At 36.6% G+C, this 26,368-nt stretch overlaps 1 protein-coding gene across 3 annotated transcripts in view; it reads right to left on the bottom strand.

Moving 5' to 3' along the window:
* Nucleotides 1-12,963: 12,963 nt before the first annotated feature.
* Gmps (guanosine monophosphate synthase) overlaps nt 12,964-26,368 on the bottom strand; it is a 69,473-nt gene continuing 56,068 nt past the window's right edge. For all 3 annotated transcript variants that reach the window (XM_021253456.2, XM_004834498.4, XM_021253466.2), the window contains exons 11-16: nt 26,240-26,355; nt 23,516-23,641; nt 19,519-19,634; nt 15,397-15,527; nt 14,222-14,394; nt 12,964-13,083 (exon numbers count right to left, since the gene is read on the bottom strand). In XM_021253456.2, coding sequence (XP_021109115.1) covers nt 12,982-13,083; nt 14,222-14,394; nt 15,397-15,527; nt 19,519-19,634; nt 23,516-23,641; nt 26,240-26,355 — 764 coding nt within the window. In that variant the 3' untranslated portion in view covers nt 12,964-12,981. The remainder of the gene's footprint in view (nt 13,084-14,221; nt 14,395-15,396; nt 15,528-19,518; nt 19,635-23,515; nt 23,642-26,239; nt 26,356-26,368) is intronic.

Genomic DNA, 26,368 nt, shown 5'->3' with positions numbered 1-26,368 from the left:
TTAAATGAGAAGCCCCAAATAATCTTAAAGCCAATACTATTTTCTCCCCTACTTGTCTACACATAACTTATCAATAAACAAAATTAACTAGTTTATGTTTCTATGCCTTTCCCAGTGACAAAGATGAGCAATTCAATAGCTAAAGTCTAGGGCTGGGGGTTTAGCTCAGTGGTTCCACTGCCTGCCTCACAAGTGCAAGGTCCCGAGTTGAATGCCCAGTACAAAAAAAAAAAGCTAAAGTCAGGTGGTACCATATGAAGTTTGAGAGCAGAAGGCATAATTAGGCTTGCATAGCAGAGGTAAGGATAGATATTATAAACTTAGTACTTTAAACTTAACTTGTAAATGGGTCAAGTCACACTATGAGGTTTCATAGCCTGCACTTACCAATCTATACATCCCATTTTTATTTTTCCTAAGCCACAAAGCTCCAGAAGAATGACAATTTATTGTTTAATACAAAACAAAAACTGATGTTTCCCCCCAAATATCTGGCTGCAAATATGTTCCAAATTGAAACAGGCTGACTTTTGGTGCAACAAAGCATTGTGTCTCACTGGGTAGAGGAAAGCTGGGAATTTAGGGAGTGTTTAACCCTTATTGAACAAAAAGGAAGGTTCTCTACTAAAAGAAGTATAACTTATTTCTGAACTATTCAGCCAAGATGATTTTATTAGCCCTAAGTTTCACTGCCTACAATGCAAAACTGTACAAAGATTTTCTGTCATGTTTTCAACACTTGCAGCCTCGTTTTATTCATTTAACACCAAGTATAAATTGCATAAGCTATGGATCCCTGCTCTCTAGCTTGGTCACTTTGGGTACTAATGCCAAGCTCCTAGCCATCATAGGAGATGTGACTGGCGTCCACCAGCTCAGCACCCTCTACACTGATGCCCCATCTCCAAGCGTCCCCGGGAGAATACTGTTCCTGCCACACTGTCCAGCGTTAAAAGGATCAGGGTCCTAGAGTGGAAAAGAGATCACACTGCAGACAATTCCTCAGTACCAGTTTTACAGACACTGAGCTCGCCTGACTAGTTAAACTGTCACAGCCCTAGAAGAGGTAGGAGCAACAAAGGCTATATACCAATGATTCCACCTTTTGTCTTCTGGTGGCAAGAAATCTCTCTCCCTCTCCCCCTTAGCACCCCTGATCCTTTCTGTGCATCTCTGCTCTCAACTGACCACTGCACTCTGCTTACTCATAACCTCACCTGGCAGGGCCAACACAGCTTCTCAGACCATCTAACATTCCTAATGATCTAGTACTTTCCTCTATACAACTGTTTTCCAGAATCCCCTACTTTAAATTCCCAAGGCAGGAAATTATTGTCTCTACTTGGGTAGGACCCAGAGCAGTAGCCAGAATATGGCCAGTTACTGTCATTCTGGGCAGTGTGTATATGAAACAAAACCAGTCCATTGACAAAGAGACCTGAATGAAAAAGGCAGTGTTGTTTTTTTTAAAGCTTTTTTTGTAGCAGGGTAATACTAGTACACTTGTTACACGCTGCATTAACTTAAGGGTTTAGTGTTAGAAGGGCCTCATACTAGGCATTCTAAGTACTCAGAAATAAACCTCTGAAACACCAGTAATCTTTACTTTTGTAACCACTGAACCAGTATTCCCTTGTTTACAAAAGCTTAAAAAAACTTGAAGTTCTGAGATTTGTCTAACTTTTCAAAAATTATCCTTATTGCTGGATGTGGTGGTGCTCACCTGTAATCCCAGCACTCTGGGAAGCTAAGGAAGGAAGATCACAAATTCAAGCCCAGCTTGGATGACTTAGTGAGACTGCCTCTAAAAAGGGCTGGAGGATTAAAAAAAAAAATGTGGTATTTACACACCACGCAGTACTACTCTGCCATAAAGAACAGAAGAGTCATTTGTAGAAAAATGGATGCACCTTAAGATCATAATGTGAAGTGAAATAAATCCGACACACAAACCTAAATATTGCAGTTTTTCTTATATGAGAAACTCAGAATAAATATAAAGAGCAAAATAAAAGATAGTAAGTAGGGAGGCAGACTGTTCTCAGTGGGGAAAGGGATCAGGAGATGGAGGGGAGGAGGGAAGGCATAAGGGATGAAAAAAAGAAACTGGCATGTGTTATATACATGTACCAACTCCACAAAAGGAAGGTAAACATGTCCTGTAAACATATGCAAAAAAGAAAGGGATCAACAGATGGGTGGAGGGGAAGGGACATGGAGAAAAAAGAATTGAGATTTGTTATGTATATGAACCAATGACACAGAAGGAATGTAAACATTATGTACTACACAAGGCTATTAATAAACTAAGATTTAAAGGTGGGAGGCCTGGAGATGTAGTTCAGTGTGTTCAGTGAGAAGGCCCTAAGTTCAATCCCAGTACTGCCAAAAAGAACACCTCCAGCAACAATAAAACAACTCTGCTTAACTTTGTGAGAAACAGTACTAATTACAAATGTTCAGAGAATTAATGAAAGCCTAAAGTACTGCAAATTAACCTGTCAGAACATAAACACCATGGGAGTTGTTCAGACCTCCTGCAGTCTGCGCTACAGCCCCACCCTTGAATTCTGTCCTGTTCTGACCCCCTCATCAAACTAAGACTGAACAAACCACACTATAGGCAGTTTTCCATGCAATCCCACCACCACACCTGCCTAAACCTTGTCTCCTTATTGCATTTTTTTTTTTAAAGCACAAACTTCTAAAAGAGAAAATGAATTGGATCACTAATATCTGTCAACAAGCTCATTTGATTTTCACGTTTTGAACGAGGGCTTTGAGAATTCAAAGTAAATAACTGATCCTGCCTTCAAAGTATTTAATTTGGTTGAAGAAAATAAACAGAATTGGGCCAGGGATGTAGCTCAGTGGCCCAGTGCCTGCCTCAGAAGCATGAGGCCCTGAGTTCAATTCCTGATACCAAAGAAAGAAAAACAGGGGCCGGGGATTTAGCTCAGTGGTTTCGCCACCTGCTGCACAAGCAAAAGGACCCGAGTCCGATTCCCGGTACCAAAAAAAAAGAAAAATAAACAAAATATTGAAAACATACAATAAACAAAAGTCATGGAATTCAACAGGAAGTGGGAACATAGAAGGGTCTATTCCACAGGCATGAGGGGTGCCTGAGATTTCCTGGAGGAGCTGACTTGTCTGATGAGAAGCCTGGGCAGGCACTGCAGGAAGAGGAGTAATGGTGACAAAGGTGAGAAGTAAAACGGGTAGGAGGACCCACAAGTGGACTGTCATGGCTGCAGAAGGATAAGGAAGGCTAGATTGGTGGGAAAGAGCCAAGCTACAGAGGGCTTTAAAGGCCATACTGAAGACTTCTCCCCAACATTGTCACTTGAATCAGTCTCCATATAAATGGGGTCAGAAAGTTTAGTGTCTGGGGGGCTTGCTGCAGTTTATTACAGAGCTGTTGTCTGCAGCAAGGGAAAAGGCTGATAGCACTTTCTTATAGTGAGCTAGCTGACACAGCAAACCTCTGCCTCCTTTGGCTCTCACCCAGTGTACCCCAAGGCAAAACAACTCAACCCCTCAGATGAATCACAACCCTCCCCAACTTTGTACTTACTCTAGTCCTACTCTTTCACCTAAACAGATGGAATTTTATTAATTTCTGGCTCCTTCTGGTCTCCATATCGTAACTCCAACACCCAGGCCCAACCCCGGGGGTCATACAGTGCAATATCACATGAATTGGAAATATTCTACCTCTCAACATTTTATGGAAATTATTTCCTGAATATTTTATTCTACAATTACTTATGTTAATTTATTACATCAATTATTGACCTAAATTTCTTTCCCTGTTGAACTGGGAGAAATGCCTCCTTATTGCACACACTGCCAGGAACAGGTAAAAAGTAAAATGAACTTTCAATTTTAGTGCAAGTGCAGTTGGAAATGAGACGAGAGCCAAGGAGCTGTGTTCTGTCAGCTTTAATATCATGTGGCATAAGTTTCATAAACATACCTTTTTAGCTCCCACATGGTTCAAACCAAGTTACCCCATCTTCAAAATCTGGAGATCTGGCCTAGTGTAAGTTTATCTGAATCGAACTTAACTGAACACAATGGGATTATTAACCTCACTTCACTCATTCCATCTGCACTGCCATCTGCTTACAAAACAGACGATGCTTACACTAGCATTTTCACATAAAGCATATTCTCAGATATAATGTACAGATGAGGCACCTCTTCATACATTCTCTCACTTGACTCACACAGGCATATTCTTCCCACATTCCAAGGAGATGGCTGGTACTGAGGGGACTGGTACTGAGGGTTACAGAGCTCCAAGGACTCAAAGAGTCAGAAATAAGTCAGTTAAGTCAGGTTTATTGGATTTCAGGCCAATGCTGCTTTAACATAATTAGGAACAAGTATTTAAAAAACAAGTTCCTAAAATTAAATGTAACAACTACAAATCTTACTCTATGTCATGAAACTTTAAAAATTTCATGGCAAACTTATTCTTGCTTCTCAGAGAGAAAATTTTTATATTTCCTACAATCGTCCTTTTCAGAGACTCAGGACAAAGAAAGCATGCAAAAGTGAAAGCATAAAGATAGCCATTTCTTTAGCAAGCTTTTTAAATTCTACTTAGTTCCAAAGTAATGTGTGCAGCACTCATCTGCCTTATCCAATGGCACCTTTAATTCTAAAAACACATTCAGAGGATGGTCATCACAGTCTACTTAAATTTTTACTTGTTTGACAAAATGTGTTATGTGACTATTCTCTTGATTTTGCAAGAAATCGATATACTTGTTTTATACGTTACTCTTATTTCATAAAAACTAAGAAACCTGTAGCTACGTTTGTTGACATTTCCTAAATAGCCAGTAAATTAAAATACTTTTAGGTACGGGAAAGCAAAGAAGGGAAAGGAATAAACATGAAACAAGGAAAAAAATACTTTTCTAGTACACTTCTAAAAAATGTGCAATTTGGATAGTTTTAAGTCTCTAGTAGTAGGAATTACCTGATAAATTTAGTTCCAAAGTAAACACAAGGATGCTTTAAACCTGAATCTAGGCACATTTTTATATACTTATACTTCCTGATATATATTTCTTCACTCCTGGAAAGACACAATGACAGTCTTAAGTATCTGTACTTTTGCAAAATATTCCAAATTTGTATGTCATAATCAGAAAAGTCAACCCTAATTAAAGACAGCATATTTTAAGACATACCTTTCAAGTTTCAAAAAATTGATAAGGAAAACAATCAAAATACGCAGGCAACACGATTCTTAAAACTGAGCTCCAAAGTACTTCAAGCCACTGCAACAAACTCATATAGACACAACATGAACTACTAGCTCTTGTTGAACTGCTTCAACAGATGGTGCTTCATTCTTTTCATTGATGCCCCATCTTTGTAAAGCTAGGTTTTCAGTGGTTATTACGATAAAAAGTACTGTGCAAAAAATCAGTATGAATCACTAATGAAGCTGGCAGTGATTTGATAAATTGTTACAGTGCCTAACAGATCCACACATACCACTAGTAATTAATAGTTTTTAAGAATGAAAAGAATATACTTTTTTTTTTTTGAGACACGGTCTTGCTATGTAGTTCAGCTGGCCTTCAACTCAAAGTAAGCCTCCACCCCAGCCTCCCAGATTACAGGCGTATACCATCACGCCCAACAAAACACAAATACTTTAAAAACCTGACTGAAAAAAAAAGGAAAGAAAGTGAAAAAGATCCTTCAAAATCCAATGGTGAAGCCCCAACAGTTTCTCTTTAGGAAAAACTTGATAGTAAATAGGAGAAAGAGCAGCATAACTAATGCACCATTTAAGAACAAAAATTTCTAAGCCATGCCATTTAAAAACCTGAGTCCTTATCAATGTTTGGGTAATCTAATGTATTATATGGTTAACTCAGTCATTAAGGAATCATTCTAATTCTTGAATCTGAGAAATAGAAATACTGGGGTCTTAATTGCACTATTCTATTTTTGTGTATTGTTTGAAATTTCTCAAATATTTAAAAAGATCATTCAACAAAATCCTGATTATTGGTCTACCCATCTATATAATTCTTGGTACTTTTCCCCCCAAAGTAAGGAGTTTATTATATCCTCATCATCCACAGTGAAACAGAAGTTTCTTTTGGGGAGAGACAGAAGGAAAGAGAGAAATTGTCTTGGCTATTTTTTTATTCCACAAACTGCTTTCTTAAATATGATACTGCTCCACCATGCTAATTCAGAAAATTTAAGTCCAATTCAGGAAACTTAAATTACACATAGGAGATCTCTAGTTCTTTAAAGACTGATGGTCAGTAACACAATAATTGTTCCTTAATTTCATACCTACATGTTCTGACAGGGTTAGAATTCTCCTCTTTGAGGGAAAAGCAAAAGGAGTAGGAAGAAAGAAACAGAGAAGCCTGTGCAGTCGCTGCACAGATCTCAACATGGGTAACAATTACATCAGCTGCCCTAAATATTAGCAGACAGGCTGTTGCAGTGTCTGAAATTCAACAGCATAGGCAGAATTAGATCCAAAATCTGGACCCTGAACTAAACTATGTAGTTGTGAGACGTTCAGCAAGAGTATCTATGCCCTATACTTCTCACCTGTAAGTCTGAGTAGGATTTTATGGCTAGGTAGACCAGGTATGTCCCTTCCTAAGTTTATTCCAGGTAAGAGATTTAAAACTGTCAATGTCTGGGATCAACCGATTCAAGCCCCAGATTCTAATTTAACTACATATATGGGCATCATACTCCGTAACTGATTAGGAAGGAGTAACAGGTAACCAGGGTTGATACCCACTGACAAGAAGGTTAATTACAGAATACCTGGGACTCTAGCATATGAGACCAAGGCTGGGAGTTGGCATTTTGAGGCTATTTGGGAGATTACAAATCTGATTATTCAGGAATGTTAGAACTAATAATGTCACCATTTCTGTGGTTAAAGCTCTACCACTCTGGCTCCCTGGTGTAACTAAATCACCTCAGTAATGGAAAAGGAATTGTTTCCCAAGGATAGAAACACTTATCTTGTATTCACTTTCCAACTGCACTCTGGATTTGGATCAGTGAAAGGAGCATCTACTGAAGTAATTAAGAGGTAAGGAAAGTCTCACCACATTCCAAAGAAAATTCTGGGCATAGGGAGTATGAATACTCATGCAGAGATGTATGTGGGAAAGGTGGAAGTAGTAATTATAACAGTGGGCATGAGGATGTCACAATAGTGCTGCCCAAGAAATAACAATGGAATTGTCAAATCTAAAAACTTTAAGAACCAAAAAAAGTAAAAAAATTGGACCCCCAAAATAAAAGGCCCAAGTTTTAAAAATGGGCAACTGAAATGAATAAAGCTTCTCAAAAGAAGTATTAATAGTCAATAAGTACATGAAAAAATGTTTAGCATCTCTGGCCACTAGAGAAATGCAAATCACAACATTAAGATTCCATCTTATTCTAGAAAGAAATCAAGAAATCAAAAAACAGAGCATAACAAAAAACAAAATCAAATGTTAGTGCTGACAAGGTTATGGTGGAAAAGGAACACTTCTTTATTGTTGGTAGGAATGTAAACTAGTACAAAACACTATGGAAATTAGTATGGAGATTCCTCAAAAAATTAAAAATTGAAATTTCATTTGACCTAGCTCTACCTGAGTATCTTCCCAAAAGACTTAAAGATAGCACATTACAGTGATACATGCATAACCATGTTTATAGCAACATTCATAATACCAAAATCTTGGAATGTCCATTAACAGATGGATAAGCAGATGTCCATTAACAGGTGAGTAGATAAAAATGTATTTATACACAACAGAGTACTATTCAGCCACAAAGGATAAATATGAGTCATTTTTAAGAAAATGCACTTTGATACTGTAATACTAAGTGAAAAATAAATCACACACAGAGAAATTCAAAGTATATGAGAAGCCCAAAGTATAGAGTAAAATAATGATTATAGGGAAAGGAGGTAGGATTTTTGGAGATGAAAAGGAATGAGGGATGGGAAACAGGTACTGATAAAAAGGACAATGATGCAATATGTATATGCACCAACTCCTCAAAATTAATGTATTCATTATGTATTGCACACCTATACTTAAAAAAAAAAAACCACTGTCTCCAGAAACTCTAAGTGAGGAGACAGTAACACTTTGGAACTGTATTCATCCCAGATAACTGTGAACAGGTAATTTCCTTTTCAGTCCTGCCTTTAAGGGTCTTAGAGAATTACCCTGATTAAGAGAATCAGAAAGCTTGGGTTCTGGGCGGGAGAGGCAGCTCAGGGGCAGAGCACTTGCCCAGCACAAACAAGCCCCTGGGTCCAATCCACAGCACCACAAAGCCAAAAAAAAAGAAATGTGTGGATTCTGGCTCCAGCTCTACAAACAGCTGCAGGTAAATGATAAGGGGAGACCTTTCATTTGTTTCAAAGCCAAAGTGTGTTGTTGCCATTTCCAAAAACACAGTAAATAGCCTCCCCCCAGAACATTTTGAGGGGTATTTGTCAAGTATCTCATTACAGAAGATTCTGAAGTGGTCAAATCTTGCTAATCAATACCAGTTTTGAGAATGGAGGGGAGATATTATTTTATTTTTTACTTGGTTGGATCTGATGTTTAGAAAACAAAACTAACAAAATGATCAACTTTTTCCCTTCTGTCTCCTGTTGCTTTTTCTTATTTATAAAATAAGAATTTAGGGCTGAATTTAATGTCGGTGATTTAATCCAGTTGTCTCATCTTACAGGTAAAAGAACAGAAATGACTTGCCCACATTCACACAGCTTTTTAACGGCAACACAAAGCACTAAAAATGGACAGTCCTGCCTACTTCATCTGAACGCCCTGATCCTCTGGAGATCAGAGTCAAGTTATTCAGTAAAACATGCTATCAGGATGAAGGCCAAACACAGAAAGGAAACAAACTTTTTGAAGCTTGTTTCTTTGGCTACATGCACTCAACTATCCCAAGACTAAGTGAGACGAGAAAACAGTATAATCCTGTTTTGGATAAACACGTCTTCAGAAATTATGCCAGCTAATCATGTTCTGTTTAGCAGTGCTCATTATAGATGGAGCTCTTAAAGTAGTACTGAGTACCTCAATTTTGAAAACTCTTTTTTGTCTACCAATCTTAGGAATAAATTACATTTTCATTAATCTGACTTCTTTCCCATAGGTACAAAGAAACCGGATATAAACTTATAGATGATTGACACTAGATCCCTATCTCTCAAACTTACAAAAGTCAATTCAAAATGAATCAGTGACCTAGACAAGACCCAAAACTCTGAAACTGCTAGAAAACATAGGGGAAACACTTGAAGCCATAAGCACAAATAATGGCTTCCTGAATAGAACTCCAATAACAGAGAATATAATACAAGAATCAACAAATTGGACTACATCAAATTTAAAAAGTTCCCACATAGCAAGTGAAACAACAGAGTTAAAGAGACAGGCTACAGAACGGGAGAAAATCTTGCCAGCTACACTTCCAAAAGAGATTAATACCTAGAACATATAAAGAACTCAAAAATGCTAACTCCAAGAAAATACTCCAATTACTAGATGAGAAAGTGAACTTAATAGACACTTCTCAAAAACAGTAATACAAATGGCCAGTAAGTATTGAAAAACAAAAAATTCAATATATTCAGCCACTGGGGAAATGCAAACCAAAACTACACTGAGATTCCATCTCATCTCAATCAGAATGGCTATCATCAAGAATACACAAAACAGTAAATGCTGATGAGCATATTAGCAAAAAGGAACCCTTCTACACTGGTTGGTGGGGCTATCAATTAGTATAGCCACTAAGGAAATCAGTATGAAGGCTCCTCAAAAAAACTAAAAATAGAACTACTATATGACTCAGCTGTAACTGGTATATACCCAAAGCAAATAAAGTCAACATACTACAGGGATACTTGCATACTTGTGTTTACTGGAGCACAATTCACAACAGCCAAAAGAGGGAACCAGCATAGATGCCCATCAACAGATGAAAGGGTAAAGAAAATGAGATATAACACACACACACACACACACACACACACACACACACACAAATTGCAGTTACTATTTGGCTTTCAAGAACAGAATTACATCATTTACAGAAAAAAAGGATGGAATGGAGGTCACCATCTTAGTGAACTAAGCCAAACACAGAAAGGCAAATATTGCCATGTTTTCTCTAATATGCAGAATCTAAAAAAGACATAAAAGTAGAAGGAAGACTATTACTAGACAAGAGAAAGATAGTAAGGGGGAGAGGATGAGGGGTAGAAGAACGAATAATAGGGAAATGAAAAAAAGTAACTACTTTAATCATTCAGACCATGATGTTGACATAAATTTATTGATGAACAGGTGTCCACTACACTGTTAAGTGAAACAGGTTAGAAAATAGTATATATGGCATTGCCAGTTTTATTTTCAAAAATGCATTATGTATAGAGATGTTAAATAACCTAGAATGGAGTTCACATAAGTCTTTTAATCTGCCTCTGAGAGATGCTGAGCAATGTTTTTTGTTTAAATGTATTTTTATTTGCTATTAAATTGTTTCTAAGTGGAGGAAATTAACTGCCTAAAGTACATGAAGTGATGGGTATGTTAAATTAGCTTGAATGAATAATTTCACAGTGTATATGTATCTAAGAATATTGTATTTGTAAACTGTATTTTGTCAGTTATACTCAAAAAATTAAAAACCATTCCTTAAATTTATGTAGTTTAGGAATCAGAACACACTATAACAGGATTATGGGGATGGAGAAAACCTGACATTGAATTCTTAAATTCACTAGGTAACCATTCCTAAATTGAGCTTGTATCCTTAACTGTAAATGGAACTGCAATCTTCTCAGTAGCTCAGATGAAATAATATGAAGGTATGCGGGTAATTCTGTATGGCACAATGGAAAAAGTACTCTGCAGAGGAAGACAGGTACTAAATATTGGGAATCCAAGAAAATTTAATTTTTTAAAACCTGTATTATGTGAAGAGTTCTTTGAAGAAAGCTTTTCCCAGTATCAGGAATGACTAAACAGGTGTGTAACAAAAAAGATTAGAACAAACTTTAACAACTGTTTTTACCTTCAAACTTTTGAGCTTTCTATACAATAAATGTTCAGAATGCAAAGATCAATGAGCAACAATTCCAAACTTATATAATCACTTAACCATTTTTGCATCAACCATCTTACTCCAAGTGCTCCATACAAATTTCAGAAGAAAAAAAAGGAAAATATTCTTATTATATATTCTTCCCAAGTCCTATTATTTGAGAACAAACCCATAAGACAGTTACTGGAAGAGGAATTTTTTTCAAATAAGCATGTACTAATTTGTTGGTAAGCATTTTATAGGTCTAAAATAACATGACTTTAAATCTGCTTAAATCCATTAAGAACAGATCACTATCACATCCTCTTCCCAGGCCATTATGAGTCCCCACCCCCCCCAACAGGGACAGAGAAAGAACTCTTCACATTTTGTAGAATTTAAATACTGCTTTATCTTGGGTATAGCACTTACGGTGATACTTCTTTCCTTGCTGATCTAGCAGCACCTCCTGGTTGCCCCCTGGATCAGCCAGAAAGAAAAAATGCCTTCTGCCACACATCCTTTTCTAACATTATTTTCTAAATAAAAATTTGGACCTGATTAATATAAAAGATCTTCTCAACTAGGTATGAGGCAGCAATGTGAGGTGAAATTAATTGCTAAGAGAAAAACATAGTAACATTCTTACCTGAACTATGTAACAGTTGCAGAATTTTAGTCTACTACTGTCTATTTTATCATGCTTATATGAATGTTATAAAACATCTCAGAAACTGGTGGCAGTGGCAACAAGCCCTGCATCAGAGTTCTTGAATCCTGTTATAGCTGCTAGAAAAAAATTATTTTAAGGTTTGACAAATACCTTGATTGATAAAAGTGGTCATGGTCTTGATGGTCAGTCTAAGCAGCCAGTAACAGATCTGTCTATAACTTATAAGAGGTTAGTTTTTAACTTTTCACTACATGATATAAGCCTTGGGCATTTATTGAGGCTTTTGTGACCTCAAAGATACTCCTCTTACCATTCAAAGAAGAGACTGAGACTCTGCTCTTGAATTCTTATCTGCACTACACCAGACATGTCAGAAACAATGTCTTCTGGAGAAAAAAAAAGAAATTTCTATGCAAGGCTGTTGGAGCTGGTAATAGAAGGATGGGAAAATAAATCTCATTATTAATTAATAAGCTTACAGTGAATAATGTGGCATTGGTGTAGAATATGGTCTGAAAACATTGTGCGACCATTCAGATGTGTGTGCGATCATTCAGAACTTCTTCCTGCCATGGCTGTGGTTTCATGAAATTAAGTACTTCCAGAAATTCCTAGTACTTTTCCATCTTACAGTAGTTTACATTTTGTAGCCCCAATATCCTGCAAAAGTGGCTAGAAAAGCCCATCTATACCTTTATCAGATATGTTCACCTGTCCCTCACCCTTTATAAATAATGTTACTTATAGGAAAACTCAGGTTTTCTAAAAGGTAGACATAGTAAGTCACACCAATAATTAATAAGTTTTTTTTTTAACAGCTCTTAGAAACTGGCAAGGAGACAGAAGCCTATTACTTTGCTCAAACTCATTCACTTTCATTTATCTTCACAGAGAGACAGCAATAGCCACAATAAGTTTGTACATAAGACTAAGTAAGTGAGGCAAAGGCAAAAAGCAGCATCAATCTGAGTGGGCAATGGTACTTTGATTATCCATACAAACTCTTCAGTTCCTTTCAGTTATCCCCCACTCAGCTCTTAAGCTGTAAATTTTTTTGCTGGGCAGGACGAAGGTGTGATGTAGCTGCTCCAGTAACTTTCTTTTTTCACAGCACTGCATGTCAATAATGGAAATGGTTTCTAATCAACTTAAACTGCACACAGTACTTTAACAGAAGAAGTTTATTACTCCCACTCAGTAGTTCCTGGGGGCTTTGATGTTAAGTCATACATAATTCGAGAAATACCAGGAATCTTCTTAATCTCAGTGACCATCTTTAACACCACCTGTTATAAAAAAATAAATAAATAAAAGTTAGAGGATCTACTGTGTGTCCAACAGTCCTAAAATGCTTATATTTGCAATTTAAAATTAAAATGTGATTTATTTTCACTATTACCTTCCCTGTATATAGGATGGTCTCTGATTAATCTCATAGTGAACCTATTTCTCTCTATAATAGATACTAATGCCTTAAAACTGTACATATTCAAGTATGGAGCATAAACAGGTGCTAGTCTGCAGCACAAACAGGTGCTAGTCTGCAAGCTGTGCTTGTTACCAGCCCACAACAATTATTTTTCTTTTTCAAAATTTTATTTTATTGGTACATTTTGGGTTTACAATATAATAACATATACAACAAGTGTTTTTAAAACATTAACAAGCAATTAGATATGGCTACAGTATCCAAGCTAGTGAATTTATGAGTTTAAGACAATGCTTTGTACATTATCTGTGGCTTGAACATACAACTCTGAGGCCACCAAGGTGCTATATGATACACTCTAATAATTATCACTCTCAACAACATAGGAGGAGAGGATGGCCTGGTCACTTCACTAGCCAGATTGGCAAATTTGAGCATTAAAGAAAAATAGCTACCAGGCCACATTCGCCAACCCAGCTATCTACCTATAACCAGAGCCTCATAACAGTGTATTGGAAAACTGGACCAAATAGTAAAATTCTCAGTTTGACCTTCAGTTGCAATTATGTAAATAGCTCCTTTGGAACCCCTTTGCGGAGAAACAGGATGGAAGAAAGTGTTGAAAAATGAACTGGAATTGGTAACAGAACAATTCACGGATATTTGGCCATAATGCCAACAAATCTTAGCCTCATTTCTAACAGTCCTAGGATTTTCTTTTTAGGAAAAATTATAAGGTAGCAGGGTTAGATAAAATTATAGATTACAGTTAGTTACTTTCTATGCAGAAATCAGACATCTAGACAGTGTATTAAATTTAAGGGCTTTTTCTGCTTGCTAAGTGTATTAAGACAAAAGAAAAAAACAGTAAACCTATCTTATGAACAGAGAACCAACTCCAGAAATATCAACTTTGTCAGACCTTATTCTAGTTACTATATTATAAAATATATGAAGTACTGAAATGTACATTAACAATAAAGTACATAAATTACCTCCACAGGGATCTCATTACCAGGTGTTGCGGGTATACCAGTCATGAAGTCACTAGTAATAAAGGTTCGAATAACCACAGATCTCTGGCATGAAGGCTGCTTCTGAAGTGGGTCCCGATCAAAATGTAATGGTGTCAAAATCACTGGCATTTGGCTTATTTTCCCAGCAAACCCTAGAAAAAGGAACATGTAAAGAACCAATTACCACACCACAGAAAAATACTCTAACCCAATTCAAGTAAGTCCTCTCAGACAGTATCTAAAATCATATACACATGCACACCACAGTTAAGATGGCCTCCATGAGTTCAAGTGCTCCCACAGCATTCTAAGTGGATGCAACCACAAATACAAGTAATAGAATTTGATCAATGCAGTGATGTTTGTGATGTGATATATACAGGGAGAGTTAATTTTCATTATTCAAGGTAGTTATACCCTAGTCTATGTGGCAAACATTGAATTAGTAAACACTGACCCATTCGCCTAGGGCAGTAATGGCAAACCTTTGAGAGCTTTCAATGATATAAACAGTGGGCTGCAGCGCAGTGTCACAGGTTCACCACCACTGTCCTAGAGAGTATACAAGGTTACAAACGTATACAAGTATACATTTTCATAAACTGATCTGTACATAATCATGTTGTGTTTCTGTTTAAAGACACCTTATATAATATTTACTGTCAATTTATTAACCTTAAAACTCACAACCCACAGCACTACAACTCATGACTGAATAGTTTAATATAAAGATTTTTTTTCATAAGGTCTATCAGTCTTCCTGTGCTTATGAACCCAGACAGCACTGTAGCATTATGCCTGAGAATGACTTTAGCAAAATTAAAAAAAGCATGAGAATGCAAAAAACATAGCACTATGATAAGGACACTGAAAAGCCGATGAGAAAAGGACACTTATTTGTAATAGGAGAGCTAAAATAACAAAGAGCACTGCCTTGTTCACCCTCAGCTTGTGTGAGTGTGAGCAGAGTAACTCTACAAAGTATTGGAGGTATACCTGCTAACAGCCACATAGGTAAATAAATTTCATTTAGAAAGCAGTATTACAGAACCGTTCACAATTTAAAAAAAAGCATTTAAAAATCAAAAGCTATATCCTCCTGCTGGAAACCATAATGCTAAGGTTCCAAAAACTAAACAAAATGATCAACTTACCAGACTCCCTGAGAATGTTATGGGCCTCAAAATCAGCTTGGCGTAAAGTACTAAGCACCCCTGTTGTCAAGAAAGTGGGAGTAACATCTGTAGGAGGTTCTTTAACCGGTGGGCCAAAGATATAGACAACTCTAACAAGGTGAAATTATAAAGAAATCACATTTTAGTATACAAAACAAGGCGAAGGGTATAATATTCTTTCTATTTATTTTTAGGCCCCTTTCCTACTCACTTCAACTCCCTAAATAGGTACAACAGGATATATGATTACAGGAAGATCTGTATTTTATGTACCTCACTCAAAGTGTGTTCTCTGGCATACGAGTATCTCAGAATATGCAAAGGTATCAGTGATCACTACAACCTTTGTTTCACAAAATGTACTAATTGTACATCCCCCCAAATTCATATTCAACCAGAATCAGTGGAAATAGGGTCCCTTTGGATATAACAGAGTTAACCTGAAGTCACACTCAAGTAAGGTGATCCACAATCCAATGACCAGTGTCATTCTAAGAGCAGGAAATGTGTAAACACAAGAAAGAGGGCCACGCGAACATGAGGAAAGAAATCAGAATTATGTTGCCACAAGCTGAGGACTACAGGAATAGCCAGACACCAGAAAGAGGCAAGGGAGGATCCTTCCCCAGCGAGTTCAGAGAGAACATGGCCCTAACCAACACCTTGATTTTAAACTTCTGGACTTTAAAACTTATATATAAAAGAAGAAATTTCTGTGGCCTTAAGTCTCCCGGTTTGTAGTAATTTGTTATGGGTAGCCTCAAAGTAGTTCAACAAATAAGTAGGTTTCTTTTTTTTTTTTTTTTGCTACCAGGGATCGAACTCGGGTTCTTGCACTTGGGCAGCAGGTGGCGAAATCACTGAGCTAAGTCCCCGGCCCCGTAAATAGGTTTATGACAAGACTTTAGAAACTGTAATACACTAACATGCACCAGAAATCTCCAAGTGAAGCTAAAATGAATTTCCAAAACCTAGTCCACCAATTTTTTTCTCCTCACTTTGAGAAACAGTGGTCCTAGAGATTCTCATTTGCACTTTATTTAAAATGTCACTGAAATGCCAAGGGTGACATTCCCAGCACTCAGGAGGCTGAGGCAGGTCTGCCATGAGTTCCAGGCCAGCCTGGGTTACATGGTGAGGTCAAGGCCAGTCTAAACTACAAAGTGAGACCCTGTCTCAAAATACCCTCCCTGCCAAAAAGACACTGAAATAAGACTCAGTATCCTACTTTCTTCCAGATGGCATGTCTCACTAATGCTTTAAGTAAATGTCTGTTTCAAAGACATGAAGACACACTGCAAGAGTTAATAAAAGAGTTTGGAACATAACCTGAAGAAACTAAAATCAGACAATTATAAGAACTTGAGTTACACCTTGCCACTGGTTTGCAAGGATGTTTCTCAACCTTTACCCAGAAAATGAGAAAGTTAAAGGCAGAAATCCAAGTGCCACCTAGCTCTCTCTACTTCAACTACAGCCAGCAGATAACTGTAGTGTCCTTCAGCCCTTTTTGTCTTTTTACCACCCCAATACTAGGAATTGAACTCAGGGCCTTCACAATGAGCTACATTCCCAGCTCTTTTTTTATTTTGAGGCAAAGTCTCACTGAGTTACTAAACTGCCCAGGCTGGGCTTGACCTTTAGACACTCCTGCCTCAAAATCCCAGAGTGCTGGGATTACAAGTATGCACCACCAGACCAGGCATCCCTGTCTGCCTTTAGCAAAGAAAACAAAATCCCGGTGACTACCAAGGTAAAGTTTAATAATGTTTTTCGTCAATGTGTACTTGGAATAAGATATATAAAAGAAAACAGCATCAGAAAGTAGGTCACGCTTATAAACAATACAGTTCCTAGACTTCACAAATGACCTCAGCCGAGAAAGTGATTAGTTGAGAATACCACAAACTTGTGGCTGGGAGAGTGCACATGAACATGCTGTCATCCACACCACAGAACAGTAAAATCAGAACAGCCCCTACCTGTACAAATGTTCCCTCATTCAAACTGGGAGGTCGGGGGTAAAAATGAAAAATATTTTAAAACTTCAATCCCCAAAAAGGATAAAGAATCTAAAGTCTACCAAAATGCTTTTAAGGGCCTGCTATATTCTTATTTAAAAATCTAGTTTTTGCTGGGCGTGGTGGTACACACCTGTAACCCCAGCACTTGGGAGGCTGAGGCAGGAGGATCACTGCAAATTCCAGGTCAGCTTGGGCTACATACTGAGACTCTATTTCCAAAAGCCAAAAAAGAAAACTCTAGCTCTGGTTTTCTGACACTTAGACTTTTTATTTTTTATTTTATATATATTTTTGTTACCAGGGATCGAACTCAGGACCTTGAGCTTGCAAGGCAGGCAGCAGAACCACTGAGCTAAATCCCCCACCCTAGGCTTTTCATTTTTATTCTTTTTTCAGAAGGGAGGAAGGGCTGAGTTAGGAAGGAGAGGCAAACAAGGGGAAAAAAGAAAACAGCACAGCAAAATATCAGTTTTAAACAAGGGTGATTGTCCATTGGCAGAAGAAAATTAAAGAGAGCTAAAACTGAGAATGGCATAAAAATTTTTTTAAATACCAATAATATATTTAAAACAGTGGAAATAAATTTAGAGAAGGGAGAAGATGAAATATAAACTATTATTCTAATTAAGAATAATTCTAACAGTTATCTCCTTTCAAAACAGGCAATTATAAATCTACCATTATGTACACTAACAATTCTTCAGTATATTAATAGTGCTACTGTGTTTGGGTCTTTGGTTCATCTAAACACACTTTTTATTTTTTTATTGGTATACGTTTGCAGCACATGATTACATTCATCATAGTTAGCTGGTATGTGTATCTGACATTGTTTGAATCCCCTTTCCCTCCCTCCCCTTCCCTGCGTCTCTTGGACCCCTTCATTCATACATATACGATACCGTACACGTTTGTTAGCACATAATGACCAAGTTCCTCATAGCGGCTTGGTGCATGCACACAACACTTCACAACCACCACCCCCCCCCGGCCTTTAATCCTATTTCCCTTCCCTCCCTGCCCCCATGCTAAAGATCTGAGTACACTTTTTAGCGGTCCTGTTCCCATCAGTAAAAACTTGGCTTCCTTCTAACTTTTTAGCACTTCTTTAGCTATACAGATTCTTCTGGGTTCACAGTAATGCAGGGTTCCAATTTCTACAACAGACTTGAGTAAAATGAAGCCTCAAGTAATTATTTTTGGTTGTAATCTATCCAATCAATATTCATGAAGAAAATTCAAGAAAGTGAACAACTCTGAAATAACTAGCAATCTGATAATAAACAAGTGAGATTTTTGAACTGTAATTGGGACCATGCAATCGACTTACTCAAAATAGATTTAGAAGTATGTATCATCTGTTGATATATCTAAGAAATTAATGTACAATTAAAGGAAAATTAAGCCTGAAAATGAAAATTATATGTTTAAATACAGCTATTTTAATGATATACTTCTTTTTGTTGCCTATTTCTTCTTTGATTTTCCTTGGATTACTTTTTTTTTGGAGACAGGGTCTCACTACACAGGTTAAGCTGGCCTTGACCTCACTAGGTATCCCAACCTGGCTTTAAACTCATAGCTCCTCCCACCTCAGCCTCCCAAATGCTGGGATTAAAAGCATGTACCACCATGACCTGCTCCTTGGATTACTCTTAAATTCTCTATTCTGATCATTATTCGTAATTCTATAACCTGCATAACATTTTTTTCAGTCCTTTAGGAATAAAATATGTTACCATAAAACCAATAGTATAAATCTGCTAATCTGGAAGATATGCTTTAAAGCTACTTTTAATATTTTATAGTAAAATAAAAATCCCCTATTTCTACATTGAGTAATTTTTTAAACAGATGATTACACTGTGGTGAAAGATAAAAACCCAAGTTAATACTGAACATTTGCCAAACAATAGCCAAAGTACATATTTGAACAGAGCCACCTATCCTAACTATAATTTACCTCTGTCTACACTTAGGCTCTGGCTCTCTTATTGAAAGGAAGACCCTAAAAACCACATCTTTCCACTGTGCCTCACCCATGTCCCTCCCTCTACCCTGCCCCTGCAGAATGTACCTGTTAATATTGTGACACATCCTCGGTATAAGCCTAGCAAGGAAAACAAGAGACTCCCAGTCAGGCTCATCTTTACTGGAGATCCCACAAACATAACTGTAGGAACGACAGTCACCCTGAAAGTGGAAATACAAGCAATAGTTTTTTATAAAGTTTTACAGGGGTCAAAAGACAGGTGGAAAAATATGTTATAAATGGTGACAGTATTAATTTTTTTGTCTTAAATCTGAACATATTTTTTGAATAAAAGTATATTCTAGATGCTTCTCTGATATAAATAAATGCCTCTCTCAAGGCCCTGTACTCTACTTCTTTGAGTTGTACTTTTAAAATTCTGCTGAATACATCCCTGTATGCCTCTTAGTGACACATCCTGAAAATATTTTTTCTGTGATAGAAGTCAGTAAACTTCTATAAACTGCCCAGGAAGGTGGTGAGCCAAGGGTCCCATATCTGCTTTGAGGACCTCCTTGGACCCTGTTCAAGTAAATTTCTTTTGGTAAGCCAGTGGCAGGAGATAAATGAGGCCCTGAGACTATGGCTTTGACTGTCAAAGAATGATGGTTCATCTAATGACATAAATAAATTCCAAATTAAAATCCCATATTAAATCCCACCCAAATCAGTTCAGACAAAGAAAGCATCATGGTACAGTAATTTCAATAACTGATTTGACATATGCCAGACATCCACTGGGACTGCATTCCAAATACCTGCCCAGTCATGGACAGCTAGCATATTTAATTTGTCAGATAAGATCTTTTATTGGATAAAGGTTTCTTCAATTCATAAACGGGCTGGGGATTTAGCTCAGCAGCATGGCGCCAGACTTGCAAGTGCAAGGTCCTGAGTTTGATGCCCGGTACCAAAACAAACAAACAAACAAAAAAACAATTCATCAACTTTTACTTATCAATTTGCCTAGTAAGAAGCTAAAAAAGTTAACTTAAAAATAAGTAAATAAGCCAGGTGTGGTAGTTTATAATTATAATCCCAGCACTCAGGAGGCTGAGGCAGGAGGAACACCTTGAGTCTGAGGGCAGCCTGGGCTACACACTAAGTTCAGAGCCAGCCTGAATTACTGAATTGTCAAAATAAAACAAGAATAATGAAAACAACCTAAGCAACCATCAGTTAATGAATGGATAAAGAAAATGTGGTACATATAAACAATGAAACACTACTCAGCCATAAAAAAGGATGAAATTCTGTCATTTGTAACAATGTGGGTGGAACTGACAGTCATAAGCCAGGCACAGAAAGAGAGATACTATATGATATCATTCATGTGGAATCTAAGAAAGTCGATTTTATTGAAGTAGAGAATAGAATACTGGTTACTCACAGGCTGGTAGTTAAGGAATGGTTGACAAATGGGTATATACTACATTACAGTCAGATAAGAAAATAAATTCTGGCATTGTATCACACAGTCAGGTGATTACAAATAAGAGTAAAATACTGTTTTCAAAAAACTAGAACTTGAAGGTTTTCACCACACAGAAACGATATTTGAGATGACAGATATTTTCACCTGATTTGATTATAATATACATAATATATAATATGTAATATACATAATATATAATGTTACATATTATATATATCAATATACATGGTACTCAAGGACATAATTTTATGTCAAGTTTTAAAAATTAAAAAATTCTTAAAAACAGTGAATTAAGCTAATAACTGATTACTTTTCCTTTGTCCTGTTTAATCCAAGTAATTTGTTTTAAAATAATATCAAATTCCAAAAGCAATTTTAAAACTCAATAGATTTAGCTGTGTTTGGTGTCTTGTGCCTTTCCCTTTAGACCCAGCTACTTGGGAGGCTAAGGCAGAAGGACTGTTTGACTCCGTGAGCTGAAAGCCAGCCTGGGCAATACAGTGAGGCCCTGACTCAAAAATAATTACCAAATACCCAGTATACCAAAAGCTGAGAATATGAGAATTCAAATTATTTGACTGTAATTTGACAGTATCATAAAAGTATAAAATGTCTATATACTGTTCAGGATATAAGCCTAGAGAAATATATAAGTAACTATCAAAATGTCTATAATAGTGCAAAACTGCAAACAGTTTAAGTGCTCATTGGTAAAATAATAGTTTCACAAAGTATATGTGAAATATGAGGCAGCAGTTAAGAATAATCTACTTATAAAAACACACAAACTTATGAAATTCAGTTATAAAAATTTACACGCACCTATACTCCCTTCCTATTTTCTTTTTAAAATAAATGTTTCTGAAAACACAAAACTTAATAGTAGAAATAAGGAGGATTTTTTAAATGTATTTTAAATTTTTACTAGTATGGTTTATTTTTGGTATTTAGAAAATAACTCACTTTTATAGGTTTACAAGAGACTCCACTTCAGAGACCTCTGAGGCTAGAATAAGGAAACTTGTTTTGCTAAATACTAACAGAGCCTGAAAATAAGTTTCATTTTTGAAGAACAAGTCACTCATCCAACAAACTATATTATTTCAAAATCTATTATCTAGAAACCTATTATCTGTAACACAGTGCTTCTTTAAAAAGAAGAGTGGGAACTATTTCCACCCAACTCTGTCTATCAGGAATCGGTACACAGAGGTGTTCTCTGTAACATACCCACTGGGAAAGCTTTTGACTTTTCTTTTTAAACAGTGCTAGTAATCAAACCCAGGGACTTGGACAAACACTGGGAAAGCTTTTAAGAATTAAATAGTTGTCTACACTTCTATTTTTACATGGTAGGGTAATATACACCTGTAAATATCCTAACCAATCTCAAAATCAATCTGTATATAAATTCATAAATGAGATAATCCATAAAACAATGAAACAAAGAAAATTACTTCTATAATTCCAAGAAAGTTTAACAGTAATTTTAAAACAATATATGGGGCCAGGGATTTAGCTCAGTGGCACCACACCTGCCTCGCAAGCACAAGGTTCTGAGTTCAATCCCTGGTACCGAGAAAAAAAAAAAAAGATTATGGTCTCAACAATGTAATAAGCAGCTCACATATGCAGCTTTAAAAATGTCAGAAAGACAGGGCAAGTATTCTGTAGCCAAACTAGTTCGATCTGCTCTTTCCATGAATTATAATATTTTAGCTTAATTTAAAAGTAACAGTGAATTGTTATCCTGTTATAGATAGAACTGTATGAATTCGGAGCTAAGAATTTTACTCAAGAGAATATGCTTATGTTTCAGATGAATAATCTCTAGTGAATTTTTTCCATGCATAATTCTACTATAATGGGACATTATAAACATGTTAATCCAATAAATGGCATTCATGCCCTTTTTTAGTTCAATTACTAACACGTTTTCTAGTTTCCATTTAACCACAAACTCCAACCGAGAAACCTTCCTCTTTCCTACCAAGATTCACCCCCAGAAATTCATTTGAGAATCACATAAACGAGAATCTGATGTAGTTATTTCACAATAGCATTTCAAAACTGAGAACTCACATGCTTTTACAAATAAAAAGGCAGAAATCAAAAAAAAAAATAGTCATTATACACCATCCCACCCCTGAGAAAGAGAGACACCATGTTGAAAAGACAGAGAGCTTTGGTATTGGGTACACACAAGCTGAGAGCAAGACCTAAATGGTGTAACATGTTCCTCTGGGGGCATTCTTGTGGTGAAAGATTTCCAAAGCCTCAGTATATTTCATACTTATGAGGATAATCAAAGACATGACCACCTACTGATACCTGCCCCTCAAGAAAGAAACAACTTACACCTCTGTAGCAAATGATTCTTTTCATTTTCACCTTTGATTAGAGTTGACAAGGTGTTCCAAAACTACAAAATCTCTGCCTCTTGTTTAGTTCCTATAATGTTTGCTCCATAAATATTCTATTAAATTGCCTTTTAATTTTTCTAAATTTGGTGTACATACTTTCATATTTCATTTTCCTTTTAATTCCTAGTTCAGTATTAGCAAAAGAGAATGTCAGGAAGTTCATCAGTGAACTCATACAACTCACCTGCACACCTACAGTTTTGATCGGCAGCAAGAAAGCATTCAGTGAATGGAGACTCGTAATCTGCATCAGCTTCTCCTGATCCTCTTCTGTGGTGCAGGCTTTGACTCTTTGTAATAATGTATGAGGCTGAAAAAAACAAAGATAGTTGTTCAGGTGTCAAGAAATAAGGTATTCACTCTTGTTGTTGTTGTTGTTGTTTTTGAGACAGGGTCTCACTATGTAGTGTGGGCTGGCCTTGAACTCACCGATTTGGTTCTCAACTGGATGAGAACCAAATCAGATTCCATGGTTAGGTTCAATGTTGACCTTATGGGGAAATTTGATTCGGTTCTTATCAAGTTGGGTTTGTGATCAGAATTGTGGAGAGAATTGAGCTTGTGAACTGAGGCACCACTATATTCTGCAGTTTCTATCTGCCCTTTTTGTTTCTCCTTTTTTTGGCCATCTTTTGCTGGTGATTTCACCCAAGCTCATTTATTTGTCCTTTACTGATATTTTAAAGTTAAACCCTCTACCTTAATTCTTTTAGTAGTCCCTCTAAGTGTTAATATGGATACTTAATAAAAGAGAATTCTGTGTCCTTCTGTAAACAACAGAAGCATTTTTTGTTTTGTTTTTGAGAGAGGGCTCACTATGTAGTCCAGGCTGGCCTCAAACTTAAGATCTTCCTGCCTTCACCTCCCAAGTGCTGGGATTACAGGCATGTACCACCAAGTCCAGCCAACTGAAGCACTTTTGAATGCTTCATATGTTGTCATATAAACACCAAAAGGTAGAGATCATTATTTTTACTCTCTCTACAGTTTGTTTATTTCAATTTTCCTATTTACATTTTCTTCTTACCAATCCTTCATATCTAAGACCTTTCTATTTAAGTCAGTTCTTTAGAATAGTGGTTTCTCAACCACAGCTGAAGTCAAATTGTATAAGACATACAGGACCCATCCCAAACCAAATAAATAAAAAATCCTAGAGATGGGTCAAGAATAGTACACTTCAAAAGTTCCCTCACATGATTATAATATAAAGCCAGGGTTGAAAAAATTACTTTTTGTTTCTTAAGTAAGGGACTACTGGTGGTAAATTCTGTTTATCTGAAAACAACTTTATTCTGCCCTAGCTCTAAAAAGACAGCTTAACTGGTACTACAGATAACTATTTCTCTAGGTACTCTGAAGCCTTGCCTTTACTGTTGCTTTCAGTGTAAGTGTTTTCTTTGTAGATATTTGATCTTTTCTCTGCAGCTTCTTTGACTCTGGCAGTCTGTAAATTCACTACAATATGCCTACTAAGTGTCAAATTCTTTCCTTTGTCCTCCTTGAGAGGTATAATTATGTTTGCCAAATCTGAGGCATCATCATCTTTCATCAGTTTGGAAAAATTATTTTTCTCTATTATATCCTTCTGGACATTAAAACTTCCTTACTTTACCATAACCTCTTCTACTCATATTTCTTTTTGGTGATTTATAATTTCCTAACATCCATCTTTGAGTTCATGAATTCTCTATTTGTTGTTAATTTCACTTATAATTTTCATTTCTAGTTTTTCAAATAGGTCCCGTCATTTTTTGTAGTTACTTAAGTTTTGTTTTTCTTATTTCTAGCTTCTTTTATTTCTATTCACTTCATATACTGTTTGCCGATTTCAGTATCCAAAGTCTTTGAGACTCTTTTTCTGTTAATTATTTCTACTCTCATTCATGGTGCCTTATCTCTATATGTGTTCACTTTTTAAATGTAAACTGGTATTTGTTGGAACTCCTATCTATAGGAATTCTTTAGGGACAAGTTGAAAATTAGTCCTAAAGAACTATATATTGCTTCTTGTCTCACTTCTCAAAGCACTGCCATCCCAGGTTCACTTTAAAATTCTTAGCTTAACATTTTCAGACCACAGAGGTTTTCTGGTTTATTTTTGAGACAAGGTCTTGCTATGTAGTACAGGCTGGTCTTGAACTCACTATGCAGTCCAAGCTGCCCTTGAACTCACAGCAATCCTCCTGCCTCAGCCTTCCAAGTGCTGGGATGACAGGTGTGTACCACCATACCCAGCTATATAACACCCCAAATTTGCAAAATCAGGAGACTTTTCTATTCATCCTCAATTTGGAGCTTAAGCATTACTCAGTGTGCAAATCTCTAATCTGGTTCCCAGGTCTTCATGAATACAAGGTTTATACACCTACACATAAATGGAATTGTTAAAACCAAAAAGCCCTTTAATGCCAAGTGTGATGACATATGGGTAATGCCAGTACTCAGAAGACTGAGGCAGAAGGATAGTGATTTGAGACCAGACTAGGTTACATAGTGAGTTTGAGGACAGCCTTATCTACTCAGTGAGACCCTGTCTCAAAACAAATCCAAACACCACATGGGATTAGCAGCTGTCCCAGAGAAGAAGACAGCTTTCTTGGCATGTTGGACTATCTTCCAATTCATTGCTGACTCGAAGGATTTTCCCTATTTTCTTGCAAAACATACAAAGAGCATGTTTTAAAATACTTGACCTAGTATTGTTAAGGATTCCAGATGTCCAGTTTTATTTGGCTAGAAAGAAGTCTGTATCTTAGAAACTCTGCAGTATACTTTCTCACCATCATTTCAAAGCTTATATTACCCTAAATTTTCAAATAATGCAGCCCTAATAAAGTTTGTAAATATAAGAATACAATATAAATCCATTCAATTCTTGTACCAATCAGATATGTCAAATTATTACCTTCTTAACACTTGCAGAAAAATCAGCCACTATTTTCAAAATATTATTGGTTTCAGGAAAGTCCTTACAAATATAAGGTTCCTCAGCACATATTACTCTGATAGCCAAGCCAGGACCTAAAGACAAAGA

Source organism: Heterocephalus glaber, unplaced genomic scaffold (assembly GCF_053883595.1).
Source record: "Heterocephalus glaber isolate CG9 unplaced genomic scaffold, H.glaber_assembly_v1.0 deba00001504, whole genome shotgun sequence".
In the NCBI taxonomy this organism is placed as follows: domain Eukaryota; kingdom Metazoa; phylum Chordata; class Mammalia; order Rodentia; family Bathyergidae; genus Heterocephalus; species Heterocephalus glaber.
Note: the sequence above shows the minus strand (reverse complement) of the source record. Positions and strands in the feature narration are given on the sequence as shown.